The following is a 26,824-nucleotide window of genomic DNA, read 5'->3' as shown; positions in this document are numbered from 1 at the left end:
ACTAGTTATCAGCAGTGCGTGAATAATGTGGCGACGGATCTCGGTCTTGTCCGTTCACATCATAGCTGGCAAGAGGATCCTGAATTAGATGGATAGTTAGCAGCGGCACATAACAAGATGCCAACGGCTATCAGTCTCCGTTATATCAGGCAAATCACAAAGAGCATTATTCACCAGTCCATTGCAGAGTTAAGTGGATCAGACGTTTAATGTCTATTCCAATTCCTTTTAGCTGGCCTTTCCAAACCTTTGGCCCAAAAGCTCTGCCTCAGCTGCCTGCAATATCTGTCTCAGCTCTGCCCTCTTAGTCTAAGAGCTCTGCCAAATTACTTATGATTAATGTCTCCTTACCGAGAAGGGCGTCCCATCCCGGGGCACTTACGTAATTTGGCTTCAGCTCTGGATGCTCTCTCTCAATGCCATCGTCTAGGACGGACACCACCACACCCTTCCCCGTGTACCCTCTGTCCCAGGCCGCGGCGATGTTCATGTGAGACAGGCAGCCCTTGGACTCATCACTGCAGTGCTGTGGAGCAAACAGTGGGACATCAGACTAAGCCCATGGAAATAAAAGAATAAATCAGGATCTATTTTAGACTCTGTCTGTCTGGGTTAACGTGTCTGTGATTCAGGCTTATGTTGGGAAAATAAAAGAAAAAAGAAATCTGACTCACTATGTACCACAGGCTGCTCCACACTGGGTCATTGAAGTGCAGAGAGTGGCTGCTGATGGACTGAGCATGGGCAGCAGGAAGACCTTTGATTTTCATGTCTGCCAAGACGGAGTTCCGCTTTGCTCTTTTCTGCACTACCTGCTGCTGGAGCCATTCCACCTTAAAAAGAAACATACAGCCTATTTAACAGTCAAGATTGTCAGTCACTGAGGTCATGGTTATCAAAGAAGCATTGAATTAAAGGTTACTGAACATGTAAGTGCTCAAAGCCCTTTCCCCTCTCACCCAAGACGCTTCTCTGCATCTGTATGAAGTATTTAATCTCCACCACACATAGGTTAAACGTCAAGTGTCGACAACCAAGGCCAGTTGCCGCTGATTCAACCTTTTCCTTGGGCATAGAATACTTTGTACTTATGGATCACAGAGAATTTCTGTATTGGAAATACCCAGATGATGACTTCCTTGACTGACCTTTCATTTTTTTGCCAGCAGCAGAGTTAAAAACCATTGTGATAAATGTAGGCGTAATGGAAATGTGGTACAAAGAGGAAAACTAATTTACTAGAGTAATCATTAAGATCTAATGTATTTTTTTTTCAGCCTGTTATGTGTTTTTTTTTATGGAAAGGCTTTATCCAACTATTATGATCCATACATAATAGTTGGATAAAGCCATAGTTCCAGAGATGATTGGCGAGTTAATGTGCACCATCCGCTCAGGGAGAACAATTTTACCTTGGCAAAGCCTTTGGTCATTTACCACCGGCTCTGCTGTTCCTCTGCGTTTTTGAAACATAATTTCTTTTGCGATGTAAGGAGGTGAAATATAGCTGATATTTGTTGCTTCCAATTGGTCTGACTATAAAGCTGACTACATTATAAATACACGTTTTATTAGACAGTTTAACAGCAGCGCTGCCTCGGTGCACTCTGGGGTTTTAATACTGTATGTGTGCCTATATCTCTACATTTCATTTATAATATGTAAAAATAAATCACGCTGTAACGTTGCTGCTTCGTCAAATCAAGCATCCTGAAACATTTCCAGTGTAGCGCACACATTCCTCCTGAAGATCAACTTCATGTCACTCTCTCTATCGCACACTCTCTCCTGTTTGAACTTTGTCCGATGAGCAATTAGCATCTAAATGGAGGTGTGTGATAATGGACATTTTAATCCATCATGTGACAGGACTGTGTGTTTTTGTGTGGGAGGGGCCAACACATGAACATGCATGTGTTCACGTGTCCGTGTCTGGAGAAAGGGAGGGGGGACATGCAGCTGATTAATAATCCAGCAGAGTCTTCCAATCCTCATATCCCGTTACTATACCTTAGTCTCCCTGGCAACGCTTGCAGTCACCTCTTTGTTGGACACAGTGGACCGATTGGCTGTCTCGCGGTGGCGAAAACTGTAATACGTCTTCAGGTTGCCAATCTGGTGAAACAGACATGAAATCCTCTAAATGAATTTGTGGTCGTGTGAAGGACAGCTGCTCTCCCTGCTCTGTCACTGGGCTAAATGTCGTTTAAATTATTCACCTGCCTTTGGTGTCTTTCACGGAGGTGGCTACCTAACACCTGTGATAGATTATCAGGCAAAGGCAACCTGAGCCACATGACTTAAGCCACACTGCTGCTTATCTACCGTATGTTTGTGTGTCTTAAACAGTTTGTGTTAGCCCCTTTTTATTTTTTTAATTTTTTTAATAGACCAATATGCAGTATATATAATGTCCTTCACTCACTTTATGTCCCTTCCAATACCTACAGTATTAGTTTATCAATTGTAGGCTATTGTAAAAACATGGTGGTTCAAAATAAGGGCCTCTGTAAAGCAGACCAGGTGTAACCCTCAATCCAGAATAAACCCGGGGTTAAAGGCCTATGATAGATTATACCTCGGAGTATAAATTAGCCTAGGCCAGACAACACCCCTTCTCAGTGGTCATGAAAAACAACAATTCAAGCAACCAGGGGATTATTTTATCTTCAATCTCAGCCAAATTAAAATCATTTCACCTTGGGTTTTACTCACTTGAAAATGTTTTTTGTTTTTTTTCTAAGTGGCTCTCTGGTTCAAGTCAGCCACAGTGACACACACAGACCCAAAGCCTGCAACTTTCATTACAGCACCTATCCCGAGGGAATACGTGAGCTGAATTTTGTAGGCCGTGGCTCTATTACTTGCTCCATTTTATTTATTTGCTTTATCATTTATTGATTTTTGTTTTTATTTGGTCATTCTGTTGGTGTGGGAGCACTGGGCCCGATTGATTTCTCTTTTCTTTATTTCTGCGGCGTACATGAGCACCAATAAGTGCTCTGAAAAACTTAATTGAAATGGCAGTGATGTTGGTTCTCCAGGCTTTAACAGTTTGGATAATTAATATTATATTGTCGAGGTCGGGGTGATGAAAGGAAGGTTAAGAGATGTGAGGACGAAATGGCATTTCTGGCAGCTTAATAGACTTGTAATGTAGATGAGCAGCTGCTGACTTCTGACATCAACAGTTCTTCAGGACTCAATTAAAGTAAATCTTCACCATTGGTGGAGAAAACATTCACATAGTTTAACCAAATTTTGCAGCATTTTAAGCGATGGTTTCACTTAACCCATACGGTTTGTTTGCTTTATACAATCTTTGAAACTATTTTTATTGTTTTACCAACAAATTATTTAGTGGAAAAGAACAAAATGTAACACATTCAACAACACATTGTGTAGATATTATGTTTAACACCAAAGAGAAGACATCTTTGTAAACCCTGCATCATGCAGCTTACTGACAGAGACGTACATTCAAATGTTATATATAGCACTTAAGCGAGTAAAAAATGGTTTACAGTGTCTCTCCAGTAGATTATCTGCAGTGGTATTGTCTTATTTTTGACATTGTCTTCTTGCCTTTGAGTGTCCTGTGTCTCTTACAAATGTGTGGGACCACGCATTACAGTGACAGACTGAGAAATTAAGAGCCTTGACAACAATGGGGATCAATAATGCAAATGCTGGCTGTGTCCATGTCTGCTGCTTGTTTGTGTTGCATTACACGTACCTGACCCATATTGATGAATCCATATCTCTCTGCCATGGCGTTCACAGACTCGAGGTCGCCTCTCATCCTTATTGCCCAGTCGTTGGTGTAAATCGTTGCATGACCAAAGTGAAGGAGAAATGCCAAACATAGCGTGAGTGAACGCACCATGTCTGCAGAGGTGAAGAGGCCTCCTGTGTGCAGGTGAGTCATGCGGCGCTCACTCTCTGCTCATCCTGATGTTTGTCATGGTGCTCCTCTAAAAATGTTTTTTTTAATTATTATTCTTTTTTTAAATCCTCTGTTGTGGCAGGAGAAGCAGGTGTCGTCAGGTGTTTCCACACAGAAACGGAAGGATCTGTGTCGGCTGAAGTTGTGAAGACGAGACTCTTCTTCACTGGGAACAGGCAGGTGTCCAGTTACTGCTTCAAAATGGGAGCCAGGGATCAGCTGGTGTCCTTTATAAGGCTCCGACCTGTGGGCCGCAAGCCAAAACTACATGTCATTATCAGGAGGTGCAGCCTTAGCTCATACAGTCACTGTACTACACAGACCTACCATATAAGAAGAGATGGGATGAAGGTTGGTGCACGCACAACCTGGTTTCCTGTGCCATGAACAGATACTTATAATACATTATTATCAACAATAACCTACTAATGTTTGTTTATATAGGAGCACATACTTGTTTAATCCTCTATGTACAAATACATATGTTTATTTATCATTAGAACCAGTGTTGGAAAGTAACTTTCTTCAAAAAGAACTGCTCTTAAATACAGTTTGAAGTAAACCACAGTATTTAAAAAAAGATGGATTTCAAGTGATTAAATTGCCAAATTATTAATTACATTACATGCCTTTTCTCGCTTCATTTCGACCAACTTTTTTTCTGGAACAAATAATGTGTGCACAGTATGTGCATGGAAATTTAAAAAAAATAGTCTAATGATCACTTTATCTTGATTTTATGTCGGAATTTTCTTTCTTTGGTTGTTTGTTTTGTTTGTTTTAATCAGGGAGGAAAAATCTGCACAGAGAGATTTTTTTGTTTTTAGGCCTTATATAGTATATTGGCCTTGTGCATGCATAGAGCAAAACACACTTATTTTTTATTTATTGTGTACCTTTTTTTTGGCCGAAAGTCTTTCTTTCTTTCTTTCTTTCTTTCTTTCTTTCTTTCTTTCTCTCTTCTTGGCACCACAGTAGTCAACGTATTGTAAAGCGATGTCCCTACATATAAACATTTACTGCTTTAACTGGGTCAGTCTGGAGTGATCAGGAGAAAAAGCGTATAGTGTTAAATTTTAATGTTCTAATCTCAGATTCTACAACCAGCAGTAGCTTGGATATAAATATATCTGACAAAAAGGTTCTAAATAAAGCTTCATTTACATTGTTGTTAAGAAAGAGCAAATTAAACCCGTGAGCAAAGTCCGCAAACATATCCAAAGGGTAGTAAACTGCTGGGGGAAAAGTTTGAAAATTGCTCCCCACAGTTTGAAAAGTTCTGAGCGTCGGCTAAAAGAGTGACTCAGATGACTATTTGAACTTTCTTTTTGAAATCTAATCAGTGAGTTTGTAAAAAGGACTCATTGGTTTAGTAGCCTTTTAGTGAAGAAATCAATCCTGAGCTGTAAGAGCGAGCGGTACAAACGTAGCCTTCTTAAAAGCAAAGGCAGTCGTACTGTTGAGTTGAGTAAACGAGTGGTGGAACTACTTCTTTTTTTTTTACACCACAGTTATTAGCGCAGAGCAACTTGAGGGGCAAACTGGCTAATAAGATGAACAAAGTGAAAACTATTGTAAGATCTACAAAGCTGGAGGAGCTCCATTCATCTTCTCACATTGTGTCATAACACAGAGGAAGCCGGTCTTAACTCAACACCCAGTGCCAGCGTAGCTTATCAAAGCCCGTCTCATACGCCGCAGTGTCGCGTTACGAGATATGAGGGGAAACGGAGGAGGCTTAGAATATGTGACGCAACATTTCCATTCGATCTTTATTCAGGACTGCAGAGAAATCCTGGCCTGTTTGCGTTATACATTATAAATGACTGCATGTAATGTTATTTTAAAATAGCATTAATTGATTTCCCAAGAAGGGCTCAGAACATGATGTCCCTGCTTTATGGACCTGGTTAATACTGTAAATTACATACAGTGACTTAATTTTTCCTCAGTGAATAAAGCCTCCATCTGATGAATCATAAAGATATAAAGAGCTAGTGTAAATTTCAGCTATATGAGATGTAAAAATTAAAGAACTATAGGTACATGTTATTCCAGCCCATACATTATGGCATTAGTGACTGACACTGATCTTCAACTTATGCCACATCAGTAATAACATAAATAATCAGAGATTATTGCTATTATATATGTGGCACTTAAAGGGGTTTTTATAATGTGACGCACGCAATGTTGGAGGAGCTGCTTCTAATTAAGTGCAGTTTCAGACGTCGGCCTCTTGTCGCTGATTTATTGCTGTGGGAAATAAAAGTCAGCGCAACAGCTGATCATGTCTGATAAAGCAGCAGCTGCTCCATTTTGTCAGAGTTATTGCACCGAAAGTGCTGAAAAACTGCTTATACCTGACGTGTTTCCTCATGACCTTAAATGGGAGCGAATTTTGGGAATACTTTATTTTACACTTACAATTCTTTTTTGAGGTCCTAATAATAGGCTGTAATTAACCATTAATAAGCCATGTGAGACCTTACAGGATGCTTATGAACATAAAACAAGTTATATTAGTGTTAATAAAAGCGTGATTAAGACTATGATTGCTTTTAAGGCACATCTGAGTCATATAAGAGCTTAGTACACAACTTATTTACTGGTGCTCCATGGGGAAGAAGCACCCGTTGCAGCGACCGGAGTTTGATTTTTCCCATGGTCCTTTGCTGCATGTCTACGCCCTTTTATTAGGCGCTTATTAAAAGTTAACAATGCTCCATTGCAGCTACACACACACACAATATGTTGTTAGTGTGGTCGTCTTTAAGTGCTAAAACAAAGGCTACTGTTTAGCACTTGATGTTCTTATATTGTTTTTATGAACACTAATATAGACTTCTTTATGTGTATAAGCATCTTATAAGTGGCTTATTAATTGTGAATTACAACTTATTATAAGGACCTAAAAGCTTAACATGAATGGTTCAGTGGATAACAGCTTTTATTAGAAGGATTTATGAACAATGCACTCATCCAGTTTTGTCTTTGCATTCATTCATGGCAAACCGCTTCAGGAAATCAGAAATCCACTTCAAACAGGGTCCCTCCAAGCTTCACCCTTTGAATCCCCCCCGTCTGAATATTTCAGTATTTAAAGTCAAGTTCAATTGTCCATTGTTACCTTTAAATACTACATTAAAAAGAGCAGGTCATGATGCAATATGTACTCACACTCTTTATCAGCTAATCCTCAACGGGGTAGAAAACAAAACAGCAGAAAAAAACAAAACAAAGAAAACGCACCTCTCGGCAAGGCAGTCACAGGTCTTTGAAGTTATCTAACGTTTCTTCAGAGAAACTGACTTTGATGTTGAGAAAGCTCCTCTCAAACAGTGACACAATCCCCTGAAAATGACTGTCAAGCGTGTTCCCAAGCACACTGACTGCCCTGCAGGCAGCAAAGGCTTGAACTTTTATTTATTCTTAGCTCAATAGGCCTTTCTGTAAACTCATGGCGTTCACTTCAGCACCTTGAATTCTACTGCATGGCATGTCATGGAAACTTAGTTTGTTTCATTCTTTGCCTGACACTTTTTGACCTTGTGAATGGCTGTTTCCTCATTCAGCAACGTTTGCATGCACAGTTTCAGGGCGCTAAGGCCCGTAGACAGGCGATCGGACAACTTGCTGAGTCAGACCATACATACGCGTGACTCCGCCTCCGTAGGTGGCGCTGTATTTCTCTATAAGCTAGTGTGTATTGAATCAGTTTCCTGTTGACCTTTACGTCACAGAAAAACAAACGAGATGGATTGAGCTGTGGTTCAGTATGTTTCGTACCTTTATTAGATTAGATGGATAAAGGCTGTGCTGTGTTGTCCGAGGAAAGACTTCACCACAGTTTATATACGGCGTCTCCTTTTACTTCCGGATCAAAGATTGTGGGGGAAATTTTGGTGCATGCACCAAACGCCAAGTACGACTCCAGTCTGACTAAGTGTACACATGCAGGAGTAATCGGACTATGAATCGCATTATCCAGGTATAAGACTAGCTCAAATTTGGTCAGACTGATGTCTTGACATGACATTAAGAAAACCAAATTATTGTCTTAGTCTGACTAAAATTAGACTATTAACATGCATGTAAACAAACTCACTGTTGCACAACCAGGTCATTCTGTAGCTGGGTACTCGTATGGTATGGTTGGATTTGGTGGTCAGCTTAATACTGGAGTCTGGCTTTGGTGCAAGCGTCTGTGGTGGTACAGTATAACTCACTGCACCAGTCAGGGTGTCATTTATTGCTGCAGAATCTGATATCCCTGGGTGCAGTGGGGACTTCCACAACATGGGTGATTTGGCAGCTGGGGACAGCAAGGGTTGAATATGGTGAGATAATTATCCGGCAAAGGAGGAGAAATAGTGTGTCCTTCCATCACTGCTTGGAGCAGAATTTGAAACGGGATTGATAGAGACTCCTGACAGGAGAGGGGTGGCATCATTACAGCAGGTGATGGAACAAAGGTCTTCCACTGGTGGCATATGTGGAATGGTGGAAGAAAAATAATCTTTATTTATAGCACTGTACAATTAGATCTCTAACCTTAACCCTAAAAGAAACAACAATTAATAAAACAAACTATTTCATCTAAATAAAACCAGGCAGGTAGGCAAAATCAGAAAATGCACTTTGATAAAGCTGTGCCTTTAAACAACACTGAAATGGAGACGCCTTATTTGAAATAGTCTTACTGAAATATACTTTGACCGGGCAGCAGCCTCGGAGACAAAGTCGTGAAGCAGCTCATCATTTTGCAGGTCTCACAGCCACAATAATGGCTGGCTGTTTCACACAGTGGATAAACTGGGAATCTTAAACAGATAAGTGATAAAAGGAACCCAACAGTTGGCAGAGGGAGGCATTTAAAAGACTGAAAGGTAAAAAAGTTTATTGAGAGGTCAAACAAAACCACTACTAGGGATCAAACGGTGCAGATTTCAGGTACACACTCGGAGCTGGCAGTGCTTCAGGCGTAGCTGAGGGTGGTGACAGTTTGATTGTGACAGTAAAAAGCTAAAGGAGTCCTGAATACAGGAATCCCAAAGCTTTTTGATGCCACTTTATCTGTGCCTTGAACATTTTGTCTTTATGTAGCACCTAGACCTACTACTGACATCTCATTTTGCCTGCGTAGGTAGGAATGTGTTGTTTCAACTGCAAATGAGGAAATTAAATAAAGGCCAGTCTGAGAAATGCATTAGATAAGATAACCAAAACGCTGACAAGTGGTTTGTAGAACTCTGAGACTCTCTGAGAGTGTGACTTTGGAACGTTTCAACAACAATAGCAATTATTGGAAATACAAATTTCAATTTGAAAGGGAATGTACCAGCATTATGTGTCTTTCACTGGGCAGGCACCACAGCCACTTTGCAGCGTTATGTTGCAGCATAAGGGCGACAAGTGCAGATGAACTTTTTTCCCTTGACAAACACTTTTTTCTGCTGGTGTCCTCTGCCTCAGCACATTTGCTGTGTCAGAGGCTGAATTCAGAGAAAAAAAAACTTCGGTCAGGGGTCGCAAACTCAAATGACCTGGGGGCCAATGAGCATCTCGTCTGGACCTGGGGGCCAATGAGCATCTCGTCTGGTCATGAGGGGGCCGGTCAGAGTTTGTTGAAAAAAAACAACAACAACTGCTCAGTTGGGAGCTGTGGGAGCTTAAAATCACTTCACAATATTCATGATAAGCAATAACGATATTCATTAAGTGTTTGTTATGACATGGCACATAGTTCACAATAATAAAAAAAAACACTTGACTCAATTTATGATGTAAAAGTAAACGGATTCATAAATTAACTAAATAATATATGGAAAACCGTAAGTAAAACACCAAACAAACTCATGTGCACTACCAGTCACACCTTTCCATTTACTTGAATGAGGAAGTGTGTCCAAACATTTGACTGGTAGTGTATATAATTCTACTTGAAATGTAATACATTTATTTTATGATACATATAATAAGTGAGCCTAAAACCCTAACCCTAACCCTAACCCTTGAGGCCTCTGGCTTAGGTGGTTCTGAACAGGACTAGTTCCAAAAGTGAGCTATATGCATTTAGGGCACAAAGGTGGGTGGCTCACATATCCTGAATCATACATATGAGGACTGAAACGCTCATTAAAAACTGACATCACTTTCTACATCTTGTGTTGATGTCCCTCTAAGCTCCAATTATGTACATTTGGGAAGTTCCTCTGATTTTTTTTTTTTTTTGTGTGTCTGAACCTCCTCCAGCATGGATTTGGTCTGGGCCCCTGTTGCACACCATCCCACTCTTTGTTAAAGTCCTCGCTGCGTCTGCCCACTCTGAAGTTTCCTGGAAAGACACAATGTCCGAAACTAGTTTTCTGTTGACGAATTCAGCACGCTCTTCCTTCCTTCCAGGTTTTTCAGCGCGTCTTTGTTCCTCTCAGCCTGGTCACAGTGTATCAGTAACAGCAGAGAATTTATTCTCTATTATTTATATATTTATCCATATTTTTAATAGCCCAATCTGCTGCTAGATCACAGCTGACTCAGACGCTTGGCAGGCCGTCTTGACGATGGGTCGCTTTTAATTTATTATTCACTACGCACGTGCACACGCGACAACCAACGGGGTCTCAGTAAAGTGCTGGTGCCTGCCAGCAGAAATGATTCACGTATCTCTGGGACTCAACTGGAGGGATAGACACTGTTTATCCAAAGATCTTGTGTTGATCGTATGACAATGACGTGCATGTGTGCACACATGTGAGAGTATTTTTAATTTAAATCCCCTGGTCCGCATTCAGATCCTTTTTTTATCTGGCCACTAATGAGATCCCTATCTCAGATCAAAGAAAATACTTATTTTTGAAGTATAATTGCAACTTTGGGGCTTGTTTATCAGCACCAGTATAAAGAAAAGACAGTTTATTTTGCATCATTTATTGCGCTCGCTTTCAAATATGACTTTGTGGACGGTGAAGAGCTTGCGTCTCTCCAGCACCTCTGTGTTCTCGCTCTGACTGAGTGTGAAATGACCTCTTTAGTTGTAATGTGGCAAAGTGAAACATAATATCTCTATAGCAGCCGAAGCCCAATGACTCATGCAGTATTAGCTTTGCTGCTTCCGTTCTCAACATACGGGGCAGTCGCGCTTGTTTTCAAACACCCATTTACACATGCTTGTTGATGCCTCGAGACATGGTTATTATTTTTCTTTCCTCCTTCATTTGTGTGAACCAACTTTGACCCTTGATGTTTCTTTTTGAAGAGGCCTCAAAAAGAATCCTGCTCTGCACGCCTCTATATTCCTCTGGAGCTCCATAATGAACCGTCTGGACCGGAGCCCATTTACCTGATGTGTCAGTGTGACACACTACGAGGCCAGGTTGCTTTCTGTGTTAAATCTTTCCTCCCCTTTGTGTGCACCAGCATTCTTTCATGAATAGCACTGCAGCATTGCTGACAGAATTGTTACCTACCTCACCCCAGAATCCTCACACACACACACACACACTTCCTTTCTCTTTATGGATTCAAAGCCAGTCTTCTCTGGCTCCTTTGTTCCCCACTCCAGGCTGGGCTCAGATCCTCTCTGCTCGCTGTAAGCCCGCTCCGCTCTGTCATCAGGATTACAGGCTGTGCTGTAGCAGATTAATGACTGACAACTCTACACTCCTCTCAGCACTGCACGGCACACGCAGAGCTACAAGGAGGGAGCGTGCGGCTGGTTGTGCGAGAGGAACAACTTGCGGGGGAGATAATGCATTATGTTGTTGGGAGAACAATGTGTTTGCCGTGCGATTGTGTGCGTGTGTGAAGTGGAGTTGTGTGGTTTGCGAGGTGGTGAGTGTCGGGAGTTCTGCGTATGTGAGTGTGTTGCTTACTTTGAAGAGGCAAAGGCTTTTTCAACTTCTACACCTCAGTGCTGCACAGCAGGAACCCACAGTGGAGTCAGTGAACATGGGGCCTGTGTGTGTATCAGCTCATGTGTACATTGGCATGAGTGTGTACTCCAGAGAGCCACGCAAGAGGAAAAAAGAGGCAGTTTCAACACCAGGCCTTAAGACTCCCGATTCCATCCAATAATGGTACCCAGCTAAAACAATATAGTTTCCATCTGGCTGTTGTTTGAAGCGGAGTGGAAGCTGGCAGTGCAAATGCAAACAAGCAGGCAAACAAACGGAGTGGTTACAACCTTCTCAAGTTTGGAATAAATTGGGCCACAATCTCATGCCACCTCAGAGCCTCACAGAAGCAGCTTATGTGTGACATGAATTACTAATAAGTAATATTTGGGTCTTCTTGAAGCCATCAAACAGCTGAGGCTTCATTTCCTGAGACTTCCCCTGGAGTGTCCAGGAAAGTGGGCCCCGTCTGAGGCTTCTCTTGCTTTGCACTCACTCGTGATGTGATTTTTGTTTTGTAAGAAGAAGAAACAGTCATTTAGTTTCTACTAATGTCTAATGATGGTGGTCAGTGATGGAACGTGCTTCCATTTTGTTACTTTATACAACATTTCACATTTATATAATATTATATTATGTTATATTATAAAAAGCAAATGATAAACTTGTAAAACACACAACATTGTTTAATAGTTGATGTTAATGAGTTTTTAGCAGTTCCAAACTCTGCATAAACGAGCTCCTCGAGCACCAGTGAACGGCTCATTTTGTAATAATCTAATAATGTTCATTTCCCTGCAGAACACATACTTATCGTTTCAATATTTAAAGAGCAGGTTGCTGATAATTCTTGTTCTGCTGTAAAAAATGAAAAAAAACATATATGTTATCTAATGTAAAGAATGTGAGGGTGGGATTCTTTAAATCCTTTCTAATGACACGACGCGCGGTGGATCTAGAATGATGACACACACACACCAGGCAGCTGTGGTAAAATACTTTTATAGAGCAGTTATCCATATTTGAAATAAAGCATCCAAGCAGAACAGCTCTGATATGTACAGAGCTCAGTTCACCCATTTTCATTTTATACTTGCTTTGTATGTAAATGTATCAGTTCAGTTGTTTATGTGTGTGTGTGTGTGTGTGTGTGTGTGTGCTGTACGTGCGCGTAGACGTGTGTTACAGGATTTCATCAATTACAGTATAATAAAAGTTTTAAATACACTTCATAATAATTCTTTTTAAATGTCTCTGGATATAAAAGCTGGTGTTCTGACCGATTAATGAAGTCCATTAATGGAGATAAACCCTTCATCTCTGTCTTTTCCTCTCTCTCCGACGATAAACATTGTTCATTTCATTTTTTTTATTTTATAGAAATATGCTCTTCCCGCTCCACTGTATTGCCTGCTGTACGGTGCACCTTTCCCTGATTCCACCCTCAATATATTCTCTTTATATCCCCTAATTGCTTCCTAACTGTGATTCATATTGTGAACTGAACTCTCGCTTTTTATTTGACTTCAGCACTTTTACTACTCTGCACCAGTACCAAACCATAGTATCAAAGTGCTGAAGAGGCATTTTTAAGAGCGGTTACAACATGTGCGGCCCAGTCAAACCTTTCCATCAACTCCGACAGTTTTATGTGAATTTAAATTCCGCCGATCACTCAATCAAACCGTCGTAGCCAGATATTCGCTCTTTTCGTTTACAAAGTGTATGCAGTGCATTACAGTTGCCGTTCAAACGTCTTCCATAACTCAGAGGAACCAGAAGCACTTCTTCCTGTTCTTCTTGGTGGCGGCGGCAGGGGGTCGCACAGGCTGGGGTGAGTCTTGTTGGTGGGGCGTGGAGGGCTGGGGAGTTGAGGGTCGCGATGAGGCCTCCGGAGGGTCGCCCACCTTCCATGTGCGTACGACCTGCCCTTCCTGCAGGCGAAAGTCGTGCTCTACGCTGGAGAGATCGAAAAAGAAAAGGGAGAAACAACGTGGTTACCGTACGCGTTTCTCAACGACATGAATCTCCTTAGCTGCTAAACGCTCCACTACGTTAACCACATTGACTCTGAACAAGTGTTGTGCTTCCTCAAGACAGCGACAACATCACAAAAATGATGACAGCGAACAGAAGCAGTAATGTTGCAGGTCGTGAACGCTGAGGAGGAAAATACAGGAGATAAATCTCTATAAAAATCATTATAATAGCCACCGAACCATTGCAGGAACATTGACAAATTACAAGAGTCCTTGACAGTGCGAGAGGCAACCGAGAACGAGAGTGAAAATCACCCGAGAAAAGACATAAAGACTCCAGCATGCGTCACTTCCTAGCACACAATAACGATGCCGTTGATAAAGTGAATCAAGAGTAGAAATGCTGAGTACCGCAGAAATTCTGCAGCACCAAGAGGGATCCATGCAGGACCGCAGTCGACACCAAACGGAGAGTCAGCAAGGTGCATCGTCAGTCACATGACAGTAAATAGCTGAGGTGCTTCGCCGCTGAAATGAGATGTGAACTCTGATGCACCTCTGCAGACTCCATATAGGTAAAGGCAAGCAATAATAAACAGTCACATCTGCAAAAAAAAAAAAGGGGGAATAAGGACAATATTTGCCTGGTGATTTACTGTCGTCAGCAGTTGGATGCGGGATAATCTCTAAACCTTCTGCAGCAGCTGTTCAAAGCAGCATCAATAACAAGATAGTACTATATAAGAATATAATATATAGGGTCCCTTTTCGCAGGAGAAACCCTTTAACTTGCATTACTTTCAGAACAATGTGCTGATAATACAAATGTGAGATTATGTTAATATTGTGTTGCATTTACAAGTGGAATAGAACATATATAAATCAATTTTACAATTTTCTTTTTGTGTAAATGTAGTGGTAAATGTGTCGCCTGTAGTCGTGTAACATGTTTTCATCAATTACAGTAAATTAAACGCTCATAAATGTAATTCTCTGTCATGTTGACATCTGGCCCGTCCCATCCATTTTTTACTAAACCTCTTCCAGTAACACATAGTAACTAGAAAGCACTCACAGAGCGGAACTATAGTTTCCTATAGTGTCCATATCAAACTATCTCATTTAGAATTTATTTTTTTATTTTTTTAAGATCTCACAAAAATTCAATCAAAAACTTTTTTTTTTTTTTTTCTAACTTACTGTGAATTGTCTTTTTCCTTCCTGGTGCATCATTAGTCACATGACAACGTCACAACTTAAGGTAAAGATGATAATGACAATATTCACTTGTTCAATTACTTTTGTCAGCAGCTGCATGTTGGATAAGCTTTTCTCTGCGTGTGAACTGATTCTTTTCTCCCCCGTTTTTTTCCTCCTGTTTTATTCATTTTTTCCTGCCATTCTTGCTTATTATGCAGTGGCCTACTTAGCTGGTGTTTCTCATCACAGCACAGATGCTGGAAGTAAAGATATGATATGAGGAGGGAAGTGCTGCAGAGGAAGCAAGGAGGACTGAGCTCAGCAGCAGTGTGTGCAAGAACAACAAGGACTCACATTCATATCCATCTGCTTCATAACTCCCACTCCCTCGGTCACTCAACCACTTCACTCTGGAAGCCCACAGGTATTCTAATGTACAAAAAACAAATGAAACATCAAACTCCAGACAGGAGCACAGTTCAGGCAAAGGGTGCGGACAGAGTAAACAGTAAAAAAAAAACAAAAAAAACGAGTGGGTACACAGAGCAGTGGAGTGGATTGCTTCTTTCTGCAGTATTTACAGCAGGTAAGAAAAAAAAAAAAACTGCCACTTCAACTAAACCTGTTTGTGGCAGCTGGGACTGCATCACAGCTTAAAACAAACCTCCAGAGCTGCTCAAAACGAGGCACAGGGCAGTATGAGAGTAATTTGACGGAGTCCGTCTCTGCCGTTCGACGGCCCAAACATGAGGGGAGTAAAATAAAGTGCACCATTCCCTGGTTTTCAACATACAGCTCAGTTTCCTATGGAGCTCCCCACGGACTCTTGTCGTGTGTCTGCTGTGTTTTCCGTTTTGAGGAAATGTATTGCCCTGGTCTACAGCTCTGCGTGGTGAAGGCACAGCACTGTAGGGAGCTGTCCACTCTCAACCTTAATTATCTGCACACTGAGCCCACAAACTGTGGCAGGCAAGAAGCTGTGAAGCTAACACGGTTTTTCACGCTGCTCCTCCTCTGTCCTCTGCTCACTTTTTCTTTTCCACTTTTTGGCTATAGACTTCATCTATGGGCCAGCATTGCCTATTGGCAATGTGTTTTATAGATGATGCAGACCATCATTTCAGAAGGAGAGTGTCGGAGCTGTGCTGCAATGTAAAGATTTCAAAATTGGAGGATGGAATTGCTGTGTTGGTGTTGTACAGTCCTCCTAAAATAAAGTGTTTTTACAATATTTGTACTGCAGTAACTGCTGTGTGTTTAAATCATGGTCTGTACCAACACTAAAAGCAAATCTCTATATATGTGTTTTGTTTGGCGACCCTTAGAGTCAGGGTGGGATATTATATAGAGCAAACTTTTACTTATATGGTCAATAATTTATCCGTTACGCACTTACAGAGGTGAAACGAGTACTGAAATATTCTACTCAAGTAAAAGTACCACTATTTTTGATAAACTTTTACTAGGAAAGTAAAAGTACTGGTCTAAAATGTAAGTTAAAGTAAAAAAAAGTAGCTTGGGTTCTTTCTTGTGTCGTGCAAAAAGGACAAGGGGACACAAATCGCACATGAATTTTTTTGAATTAAAGGCAAACCTTTACAAATTAAAGTGCTGACAAAATAAATAAAATATATCAGTCAACATGGGTAAAAAGTCACAAATGCTTTAACTTTCACTCACTCTGGGACCTTAATTAACGCAAATTCACCTGTCCTAATCATTCACCTGTCCTCACCATTCATTGATTTAAAATGTAGTGCAAAGTACAGTACTTTAAAAAAAAACCATATGTAAGTAAAAGTAAAACTACACATATCAAAAACGACTTTAAAAACCACAAGTACACAAAAAACAAGTCATTACTTTCCACCTCTGCACACATGACATACAATACAACACTTCTTGTGTACACTTGACAGTGTTATCCTAAGATAGCTCTGACACAACATCAAAAACTATAGCGGATGGATTCATTCATCTTATGAAGGCACAAAGAAACAAAGTGTTTTACAAATGTAACATAAATAAGGACAGAGACAAGTATATGCACATTGAACCGTTTAACTATGTGACCACAAGGTGTTGGATATTTCTATCTAACAAAATAAAATACTTTAATGTTTAATACTTATAAAGAGAGAGAAAGTTCTACAATAAAATCACTGGACCTTGGTGTGCAGTAATGTTCTTTCCTGTATACAGAGGTGTGATATGATAACTTACAACCTCCACTACACAGACTGTGGGAGTGGGAGACGTCTTGCATGAAGCAAATGGGACAATATTTGCAAATTTTTCCATTTCCCATGAATCGCTGTATGGTATATACGTAGGTGTTTACTGGTTCTTATATTTTTGCCCCAACACAAATCCACTTGCACGATCCATTTAAGTCCCGATGGAACAGTTAGTGTGTAATCTGAGAGTTTCAGTTGGAAGATTAAAAGTGACTCCAAAGTTGGCGACATGTCAAGTCAGAAAAGTTCCCTTCTCTTGCTGTTAGAGATGTCGGCGCACTCTCTGTTCCCACCGTGTGACCTTACTTTGCACACGTAATTCCATCCTCAGAGATTTTGCTGTGAATCTCTTTTTTAATCATTCAGTTTGGGACACGGTGACCTCACCCAAGAGCGCCCCCCTGAGAGCATCTCTGGAGGGGACTGACTCAGCGATTTGTAGCTGTACCACATGCCTGGAATTTAAGATCATTTACAGCTGCCATGTGAAACCAGAAGATGACGTTAAAAATGTGACAAACAATATTTACTTGCACTAGAAAATCCCCAGTATTACAGCAGTTTCACACCACGGTGTGCCGCTGAGCAGGCAAAACAGCTTCTGCTTCACAAATGAGCATATGCAGTCAAATTGGACATGATTTTAAAATAACATAAGCGCAGAGGTGGAGCAGATTGTTGTCTCTTTTTCTTCCTTCCACCTATAAAACATTCATACCACCATAGGATTGTGATTTCTTCTCCATCTCTCCACCTCTGTGTTTTTGCTGCGTGGCAGACGAGAGACTTTCAGCAGAAATATAGCAGAGTAAAGGCAATCAAGTCCAAGTATCTTTGCAATTTTCCCCTCCTATACGATGAATATCTTAGAAAAAAGAGGGGGGGGGGGGGGGCATCTCATTTCAGCAGGCATTGGAAGAGCAGTCAGTCTCTGCAGAGAGCGGTGTTCATCTGTGATGAGGTTTCACACCTTGCAATTGCCAGCACGCTATACAAGAGATGAATGTGCATGTTTGCACACACCTACAGACACTTCCCCATTAAAAGTAACCCACAGCCCCGGCAACATCCACACAAATACACACACGCGCGCACAAAACAACCTCTATTACTACTGTGGAGAACAAGCTGTACCTTTAGGTGTTACACTCTCCACGGACTATTATTCTAAGACCATCCTGCCAGCTGTTCAGCTGTCACAGTGCATCCCGTACTGTCGTCTAGCCTCACAAGTCTGTATTGACATTCGAATTGCACTGATTTTGGGATGTAATGTGTGGCAGTGTGACACTGAGTGTTTTATAATGTAGAAAAAAAAATGAAAAAAAATGAACCTCCCAAAAGACAGATTTGCAAACTCCACACCTCAGTGTTACTTTATATGTATTGGATTTTCACTGCATGTGTCATTTCCATCATTTCTACCGCTATTCTAACCGCAGGTGTTGCCAGTGATCTAATATTGATCACTACTTGACAATTTAGGGCAGGTGGTATTTAAAGCTGTATTTGGTAACGTTTAAATTCAACCCTTAGAACACAGAGCATTTCGGCTGCTTTTTTAAACGTACAGTATATACAGAGGCTATGAGAATGTGCGATATAGAGTGTCTTATATATATTTTTAAGCACAACCTAGGCAATCTGATGAAAACATTTTTTTTTCATTTTCACCAAATATATAAACACACCTGAGCAAAAAGTACTCCTAATGTTTAACATTGGATTGAATTTATGAAATTTGGAAATACAGTTCAAAGGTTCCAAAGTTCAGTTGTCATCGTTTTTATCTTCTATTTTTGTGACTTCTGTTTAATTATCGCTACTTTACATCACGACTAAAAATGCGATACAAAATGAATGAATTTTTAAAGCCTGAATATGTGACCTAAAAACACACACACCCAGGATGTCCATATAAGGAGTTGTGTATTATTTACCATGGGTGCACCTGTGGCACAGATCCATGCTCACATAGCATGGTTAAACAAATGTCTGTTACATTCATGTGAGTTCACACAATGATGATTTTAGATCTCATGTTGCCCAGCGACGGTGTACACAGGAATGATCATGGAGACCAAACAGCATCATCAACAACAACACAAATCACCTAAGATTATGCACCGCTGCTTTAGAACAAGCAGTGTGAGAAACAACTGACCACTCACATCTGTGATAACCTCACAGTGAGGGAACCACATGCTGAGTTTAAAGCAGATATAATGTTTATAATGTTTACTATTGTCACCGCCTTTGTTTAACATATAAGGATCCAGAAATTAGCACTAATGGCACCAGTTTTTAGGTGTTTGGTCGTAAAGCCGGAGTGCATAAACGTTTGATGGTAATGAAGGTTAAATTAAGGGAATTATTTATATTCAACCCGAGGGCGACATTAATGTATTTCATGACACGCTGCCATAGATTTGGCAGGACAGTTTCCAGATATTTAAAGCTGTAGTCGACATTAACACTAGAAAAGTAGGTGATTGTTTAGCCTCATCCCCACAATGTTAAATACGAGCGTCTCTGTTCTTAGCCCCTCCCACCAGATTAGCACAGACAGACACATGCACCCCTAAACCAATCTGCCAATCTCTGAATTAGAATGAGTCATTTTTGCACACACATGAATATTAGTGATGGTGAATTTGTCCTCTGCATTTAACCCATCCTTACTACTCACCAGGTGTGAACACACAAGAGGTGGGTGCAGGAACAGTGGGCAGCAATCTGGGATTGGGTTGTGATGTCACCCCTATGAATCTGTACTCCCGTTGTACAGTCTTGCAACCGGACGTTAAGAAGCATTACCTGCAACCTGGATCCTACTACAATACCTGCTGTCAATCATACTGGTGTCCACTTACATCATTTACAAATCTGGCATTAAGTGATATTGAAGAAGTCCTGAAAATATGACTGACACCAGTAAGTCCTCAATAAGTAGGCTAATTTTCCCATAGACTTCCACCCAAACAAAGTTCTTTTTGCAACCAGCGTTGTCGCCCCTAGTGACTATTCGATATATATTTTAATTTCCTAGTTGGCCGCAGAGCAGGCCCAGATGACTATATCCATTATTTTTTATACACAGTCCATGTATCATCTCTTTGCTTTTTTAGCTTGCTTTGCAACAGCTGATACCAACGCCGGAATAGCAGCCTTTGCTCTAAAAGGCTGCGTAAGCACAGCTGCTTTGTAGAACAGCCGAACGGAAGCACCTTCTGCCCTGAGATTGGTCAAAGTCACATCACGGGAAAGATTTCCCCTATAGGCTGGAAACAGAGCAGGTGCACACGTGTTACATTACTTAATTTACATTATGCTGAAAGGTGATTTTGGAATTGTTGTTCAAATTGAAGCAGATTGAGCTCACACTTGACAGTCTGTCTACAATCAGGTTTCAGGTTCACTCTATTGACAGATGACTGAGGCATCTTCTTCTTTTCTTTTTTTTCCCCACTTCCTCTGACAGCTCAAACTGAGTCTGAGTGACAGAGGGTGGTTCCCAGTGTAGCCACAGAGCTGCCAGAGGAAGTTTTATTGTGTGGAGAAAAACACTGAATAATCCTGCGCATCCAGACCCCCAATTCATCAAGCTCACAAACGTCTGGAGGAAATCTCATCACAAACCTGAAGATGTACCGAAGCCTTCTCTAACAAGATAGTGGACTCAGGCTACTGCCAGTTGAAATTGATGTCTGCAACAAGCCCTTGGAGGGTGTAGGTGAGGCAAAGTACTATATCAGTTTGTATCAGTGTGAGGAGACTGAGCAGCAACACACTGACAATGTAAACAAGGCTTGCACCTCAGGGACTCATCAACTTATTATTAATGCTGCTCATGGTTTACTGCACAATATCATTCATAATCATGATAGAAAGCTCTAAGCTTTAATGCACATCATTAGCAGTGAGATCACATGATACCATAATACCATAAGTCAACAATATATCGTGCTGAAACAAATTTTCAAGGTCAGTACATTTGGTTTCACCACAATGAGCTCGAGATCTTGGCAGCAATTCAGAATAAACAAAGGGACACCTGTTGTGCATGATTGAAACCTTGTGCAGCCCTGATATTACACCCTTTCCCTCTATCTCTATCCTCTATCTTGCATGTTGTATCATCTGTGGCATAATGAATGCCAAATATTTACATTTATACAGCGATTACCCACATAGATCTTACAAATGTGACCTTATTAGGAACCTTTAGCACTTTCGGGTAAACACTTTCTTTGCAAAAAAGCAACAGCGCAGCGCATACTCAGTGACAGACAAAAATGAGACTATCGTCTGTTTGTCTTTTGCTCCATGTGGATGAATAAATAACACACAATGCTCTTTACTGAAGAGACCAGATGGGGAGCCTGGAAGGTTTAAGACCAGAGAAAATCCTCTGCATCAAATTGTGCTGTAAATTGAGAGCAAGGGAGGTAAAGATTGACGACCGAGGAGGCAGACGTTAGGGAGGAAGAAGAAATAAAGCAGAAAGTAGACGAGAAGCATACGTACAGCCCCATCAGCGTTCGCTCGGAACCTCTTAAGACGCGACCCTCTATTTTCGGTGTAACTCTCGGTGCCTTGTTTGCTCCGTCAAGCGTAGCGTATCATGGCAAGTTGTTGTACTATGTGTGTAAATGAGACAAGGCTCCATACGCCGTCATACACGCAGCAGCCAGGAGCAACGCAGGCAGTGATGAGCATCCAGGGTCTGCTCTGTGGGGAAAAAGCTGTTCACTGTGAATTCACACCCATTACTGAATTTACTTTGAGGGTTCACTGTGTGTGCACGCTGATATCGAATAGCCGCCTCTGTCAGAAGCTGCAGATTAGCAAATGTAGCATAAAAGAGGCCTCGTTATGCTAGATAAATACGTCACATATGGCTGAATGAGAATTTTTTTAGCCAATTGTGTGCAACGGTAACAATTTTAAATTCTTACATGGTAACTTGTTTGCAGACTATTGATTGGTTACACAAGTAGCAGTGACAGAGCAACTTTATTATTCTATTGAAGTACTATTTTACTTTGTGCTTTGACTTGACTTGACTCAGTTGTAGGCAACAGAGGACTTTATTTTAAGTCGTGTCACGATCTGTTCATTCATTGGCATTAAACAAAGAAGTTCAGTGCGTAACTTCTGTTGCCAGATCACTCCTAGCGTGACTAACTCCCACCCAGCGAGCATCCTTCACTCCGATCGATACATGTTACATACACGCAGATCCACTGTTAAAATAGCAATATTGATTACGTGAACTATAAATAAATTGTTGTTGCTTAAAGACGGATGAATCACACAATAGTGTATTCAACCTTAGTTTTCAAAGTGGAAACTCTTATAGGGTCAGTCAACCTTTATTTCTTCCTATTCAGTATGTCTGAAGTTTCATATAAATTCATATATAAAAAAAAAAAAAGATATAAGACATATAAATAGAAAGAGTAAGGTCTTGAAAAAGTACAAGAAGTAAAAATACGTAAGTAAATAGAACAATTAAACATGTTAATTCCATCAAAGTCAGCGCATGAGCATAGCTTAAAGTGTGGCTGACGACAACTCTATAATATTGAATAAAACTGGCCTCAAATTCCATGTTGGGCCTCCTGTTGTGGGCTAAATTTAGTGCAACATATGATGAGGTGTGCTTACCCAGTTTGTGCTAACAGTCAGGCCAGGATCTTTTCCTCAGCACCCGCCCACCACGGATTATTATCCACTGCTTGTTAATGGGTAGACACAGAAGTGCCGGAGTTTGCCCTGCTAGTGGGGAGGTTTCGCGAGTCCCAATTTGTGCATCGACACATTATCCAGGGAAATGAACTGTACAGTAAGTCAGCCAAGGTGAATCACTGTAAAAACGGCGAGAGGTGATGCCCGTCTGCATAGAGTAGCTGTTTGTCTTCTGCACCACTGAGGAATTGAGTGATAGCTGCTGGAGCGGAAGGCTATGACGGATGAGTGGTTATTGAGTAGATCTGAGAGAGCGAGAGAGAGGTGTGTATGGCATTTTGCCATTTGGAAAAAAAAAACCCCACTGAGGATCCATCCATCTTTATCTCTGTCATACTCATTCATAAACACACACTAATGCATTGAAGCCGTCATAGTTCATGGTTTCCTTTGTTGAGGGTCGTGTTTAGTTTCACCTCTGGAGCGCTTGGTAGTGTGACAACTAAAAACAGTCCCTGGCTAATGAAGATTAAGGGCTAAAATGAGCCGTGGGGAGGACCACTGTGCACAGCAGATTAAGTTTTTTGTTTGTTTGGTTGCTTTTTGGATGACTGAAGAGCTAAAAATATACAGTATAAAAGGCATATTTTACACAATAACAAGGTTTTGTTTGGACCGCCGCTGCAGAGACCATATAGATTTTGTGTCTGAATATTTTTTAGTGTAGTTTAGGTGATACATTATAAAAGACGTTAGTTCTGTTGAACAAAAATGCAGCTATAATGAAATTAAATAAGATAAAAGTTTTGTAAACTGTAACTTTTTTTGTTAAATGCTGTTAATAAGCACTTGAAAATGCTATATAAGTCTATGTAAAAAAAAAAAAGGTCAAGTCCTACACTTAATTGTTGAACCTCTGAAACTTTTAAAGCACATTTTATTATTTGTCATGGTATTTGTTGCTCATTTTAATGAATATATTTACATTTACAAGTTATTTGACCTATGAATTACAACCCTGTGACACTTTAAATAAGTATGACCCGGCTCTAAGTGGTGCCATCTTCCTGACAGTATGGATGAAAAGACTCATCGAGCAGCCTCTGAACCCCCCCCCCCCCCCCCCCCCCCCACCGCCACCCGCACCTCTTTGTGTCTGAGTGCCATTTTCATGTTTAAAAAACAAGTGCAACTCCATTTATTCGAAGTAAACTGAAACTGTGCACCATTATCCTCATTTGAACAATAATCACAGCAGCATTTTCATTTTGCCACTGTGGCGGTTGGAAACGATGATAAACACTTGCCTGCAGATAAGAGAGGATGACACGTTGCGCAAACTAAATTATTCCAAGTGCTCTTATTCCTGCTGGAGGAGCCAAAGTGATTTCTTGCAAACTGACAATCCCAAAACAATGCTTGTAACTAATCTATAAACCATTAAAGAATTATTTATTTACCACCCCTGATACCGTAGGAATTATTTCTTACATTAGCATTTTAATATCTAATCTATTGATCATGACTGATAATGACATTAGCACAGTGCCAAAACAGGGTGAAGGCTGGGAGTGGGTGCTTTGAGAGTGGAACAGCTTTAGGGATCTAATTTAGCTGTGGGTGTGATTCTAACATGATTAGTATTTATATGACACATCATCCACATTAGGCCGTGCTTCCCAGTTCCACATGCCACTCTTGATCTTCCTCTCCCCGCCCCGTTTCAAAGACATGGCACAACGTTGATGGGCACCATCTGGCTCTCGCTGTTGGCATGACTTCGGCTCTGTCATTATTGCCAAACAGCCTGAACAAGGGTTCTCGCTCTCCCTCCTCTCCCTCTGTTTTCGCACCCAGCCCTATATCTGTCATTGCTTCACACAAACAAACTCGTGAGTGGATGGAGCCACGGTTACAAGGACATACTCCAGTTTTTGCAGTTTCAAGTCTCTGGTGAGCGCTTGGAGATGGATGTGATTTTCAGACGTCTGCACTGCTAACACGTCTCATTCCACAGTGCTGTCATTAGAGCAAGGCAAAAACAGAGGATGTGAAACAAATGATACTTTTTTTGTACTGAAGGAATGTCAGATGCCTGTTGCTCCACGACTCAATCCTGGAGGAAAGATGGATTACTGCAAAGCTGCCTGCTCTGCCCTTTACACATTTTGCATGCATGCACACACACAGGCACACCTCTTAAGAATGACTTTCGCTCATTCGGACAGCCTAAACAAACCATTATCCCGAAACATTAACCTAAGTACATTTCAAATGTTAGCCCTTAACTTAACCAGTTTCTCAGGAATAAGATTCTGCCTCATTAGGACCAGGTTTTGGGCTCCTTGAGGACTGCTGGTCCAGTATTTATGTCAAGACAAAAACAAGCACACACACACACACACACACACACACACACACAAGTCTGAAAGCTCTGACAGGGTTGTTAGCGAAAGGTCATAGTCAAGAATCTGACAAGTCTTATTTTTTAAGAAATGAAAACCTCTCTCTCTTGCCCAGTTAAACTGAAAGAACGCCTGGATCTGTTTTTCTTCTCATGTTGCCTTTCTGATCTCTGTCTCTTTGTTTACTTTTGTCTAAACATACTATCTAAAGAGGCTTATTATATTCTAATCAATTTACCAGCCTATAATATGGACAACCTGGTGATTTAAAAGATCAGTATATGACATCTATTTAGGCCCTAAGATCTGCACATTGTGTTTATTTTCTTTCACAGATTAACCCACACTAACTTTTTATTATTATTTTCACTACACAAAGGCCATTTTACACTTTGTTTTTCAGCAAAGACATTCCCTAGATCCCCATTCAGTAACAATTTTTCTGTACGGTTGTCCGCTGTTTTAGTTTCCCTCCAAAAACGGAGGTATAGTAGACAGATGAATGTACAGAGAACACCTGCTATGATTCAACAGCAACATTAAAGTCACTAGAAAACCAAAACAAAGCTGCAGCTCACTACAAACAGCCTAAAGCCTAAAGCCAAAGTGATGAAGGTCAAAGAAGATTCAGAGCATCACCCTTCACCTCCACACCTTTACTGGCACTGGTCAGTAGTCCTGAGTGCACAGACACACACCCACACACACTTGTTCAGCAGTCTTAGTGGGGACACTCATAGACATAATGCCTTAGCCTAACCTTAAAGGAATACTTAAAGGAATACTTCACCTTTTTTTTGTTACGTGCCCACCAGTGACACTTGGTCCGAGGCTTGAAACTGCAATTCCTATCCCTTACTCTTAACCTACACTTATACCAAGCATATCACCAATTATAATATATTCAAATGTCCTCATAAAGATGGATCAAATCAAAATTAGTCTTCACAGCCTACTATATACACACACACACACAGTGTCACTTTTACTTTACTGCTCTGTATTTCCTGTCTGTCACTTTTGCTTCACTGCGTAGCCAAATACAGATGCACTTCCGCTATTTTTAGTGAGGGGGGGTTTTCATTTTTATATTCTATTCAGTCAGGTCTTGTTATTATAATGGCATAGAATTGTCAATGTTTAATGAACAGCTCGAGGCTGGATACAAGTTCCGAAATATCCCTGTAACTGTGAACACGAGAAGTTCATTTATGATGCGCTCACACATCACAGTGTTCCAGAGGAGCTCCCCGAAAAGTGCACACAATGCACACACACACACACAAAAATTCATTTGCATACGTGTATGCTGCAGATGTTGTTTCTCCCTGAACAGAAAACCCTAAGATTTTCCATCATTTGGTCATGACAGGGTACATGCTACTGCCTGGGCAAATCTTTCCTACTCACCTCCTCTCTCTCCTGCTGCTCCTCCACCCAACCAAGAGCTGCAAGTTTGCACCACTTCTCC

General features: G+C 40.9%; 2 protein-coding genes across 7 annotated transcripts in view; both read right to left on the bottom strand.

Annotated features, from left to right (window-relative positions):
* pcsk5a (proprotein convertase subtilisin/kexin type 5a) overlaps positions 1–7,167 on the bottom strand; it is a 53,323-nt gene extending 46,156 nt beyond the window's left edge. Inside the window, exons 1-6 of the mRNA XM_058618216.1 lie at positions 7,127–7,167; positions 3,737–4,190; positions 2,011–2,115; positions 675–833; positions 383–526; positions 3–79 (exon numbers count right to left, since the gene is read on the bottom strand). Coding sequence (XP_058474199.1) covers positions 3–79; positions 383–526; positions 675–833; positions 2,011–2,115; positions 3,737–3,928 — 677 coding nt within the window. The 5' untranslated portion in view covers positions 3,929–4,190; positions 7,127–7,167. The remainder of the gene's footprint in view (positions 1–2; positions 80–382; positions 527–674; positions 834–2,010; positions 2,116–3,736; positions 4,191–7,126) is intronic.
* Positions 7,168–12,827: 5,660 nt separating this feature from the next.
* Positions 12,828–26,824, bottom strand: part of LOC131446574 (mucin-2) — a 34,205-nt gene continuing 20,208 nt past the window's right edge. For 5 of the 6 annotated variants that reach the window (XM_058617895.1, XM_058617894.1, XM_058617898.1 and 2 more), the window contains exon 4: positions 12,828–13,800. In XM_058617895.1, the coding sequence (XP_058473878.1) occupies positions 13,608–13,800 (193 nt within the window). In that variant the 3' untranslated portion in view covers positions 12,828–13,607. The remainder of the gene's footprint in view (positions 13,801–26,824) is intronic. The other variant, XR_009233943.1, reaches the window with a different exon arrangement.

The sequence above is a fragment of the Solea solea genome, chromosome 19 (genome assembly GCF_958295425.1).
Source record: "Solea solea chromosome 19, fSolSol10.1, whole genome shotgun sequence".
Classification (NCBI taxonomy): domain Eukaryota; kingdom Metazoa; phylum Chordata; class Actinopteri; order Pleuronectiformes; family Soleidae; genus Solea; species Solea solea.
This window is presented reverse-complemented; position numbering and strand designations above follow the sequence as displayed.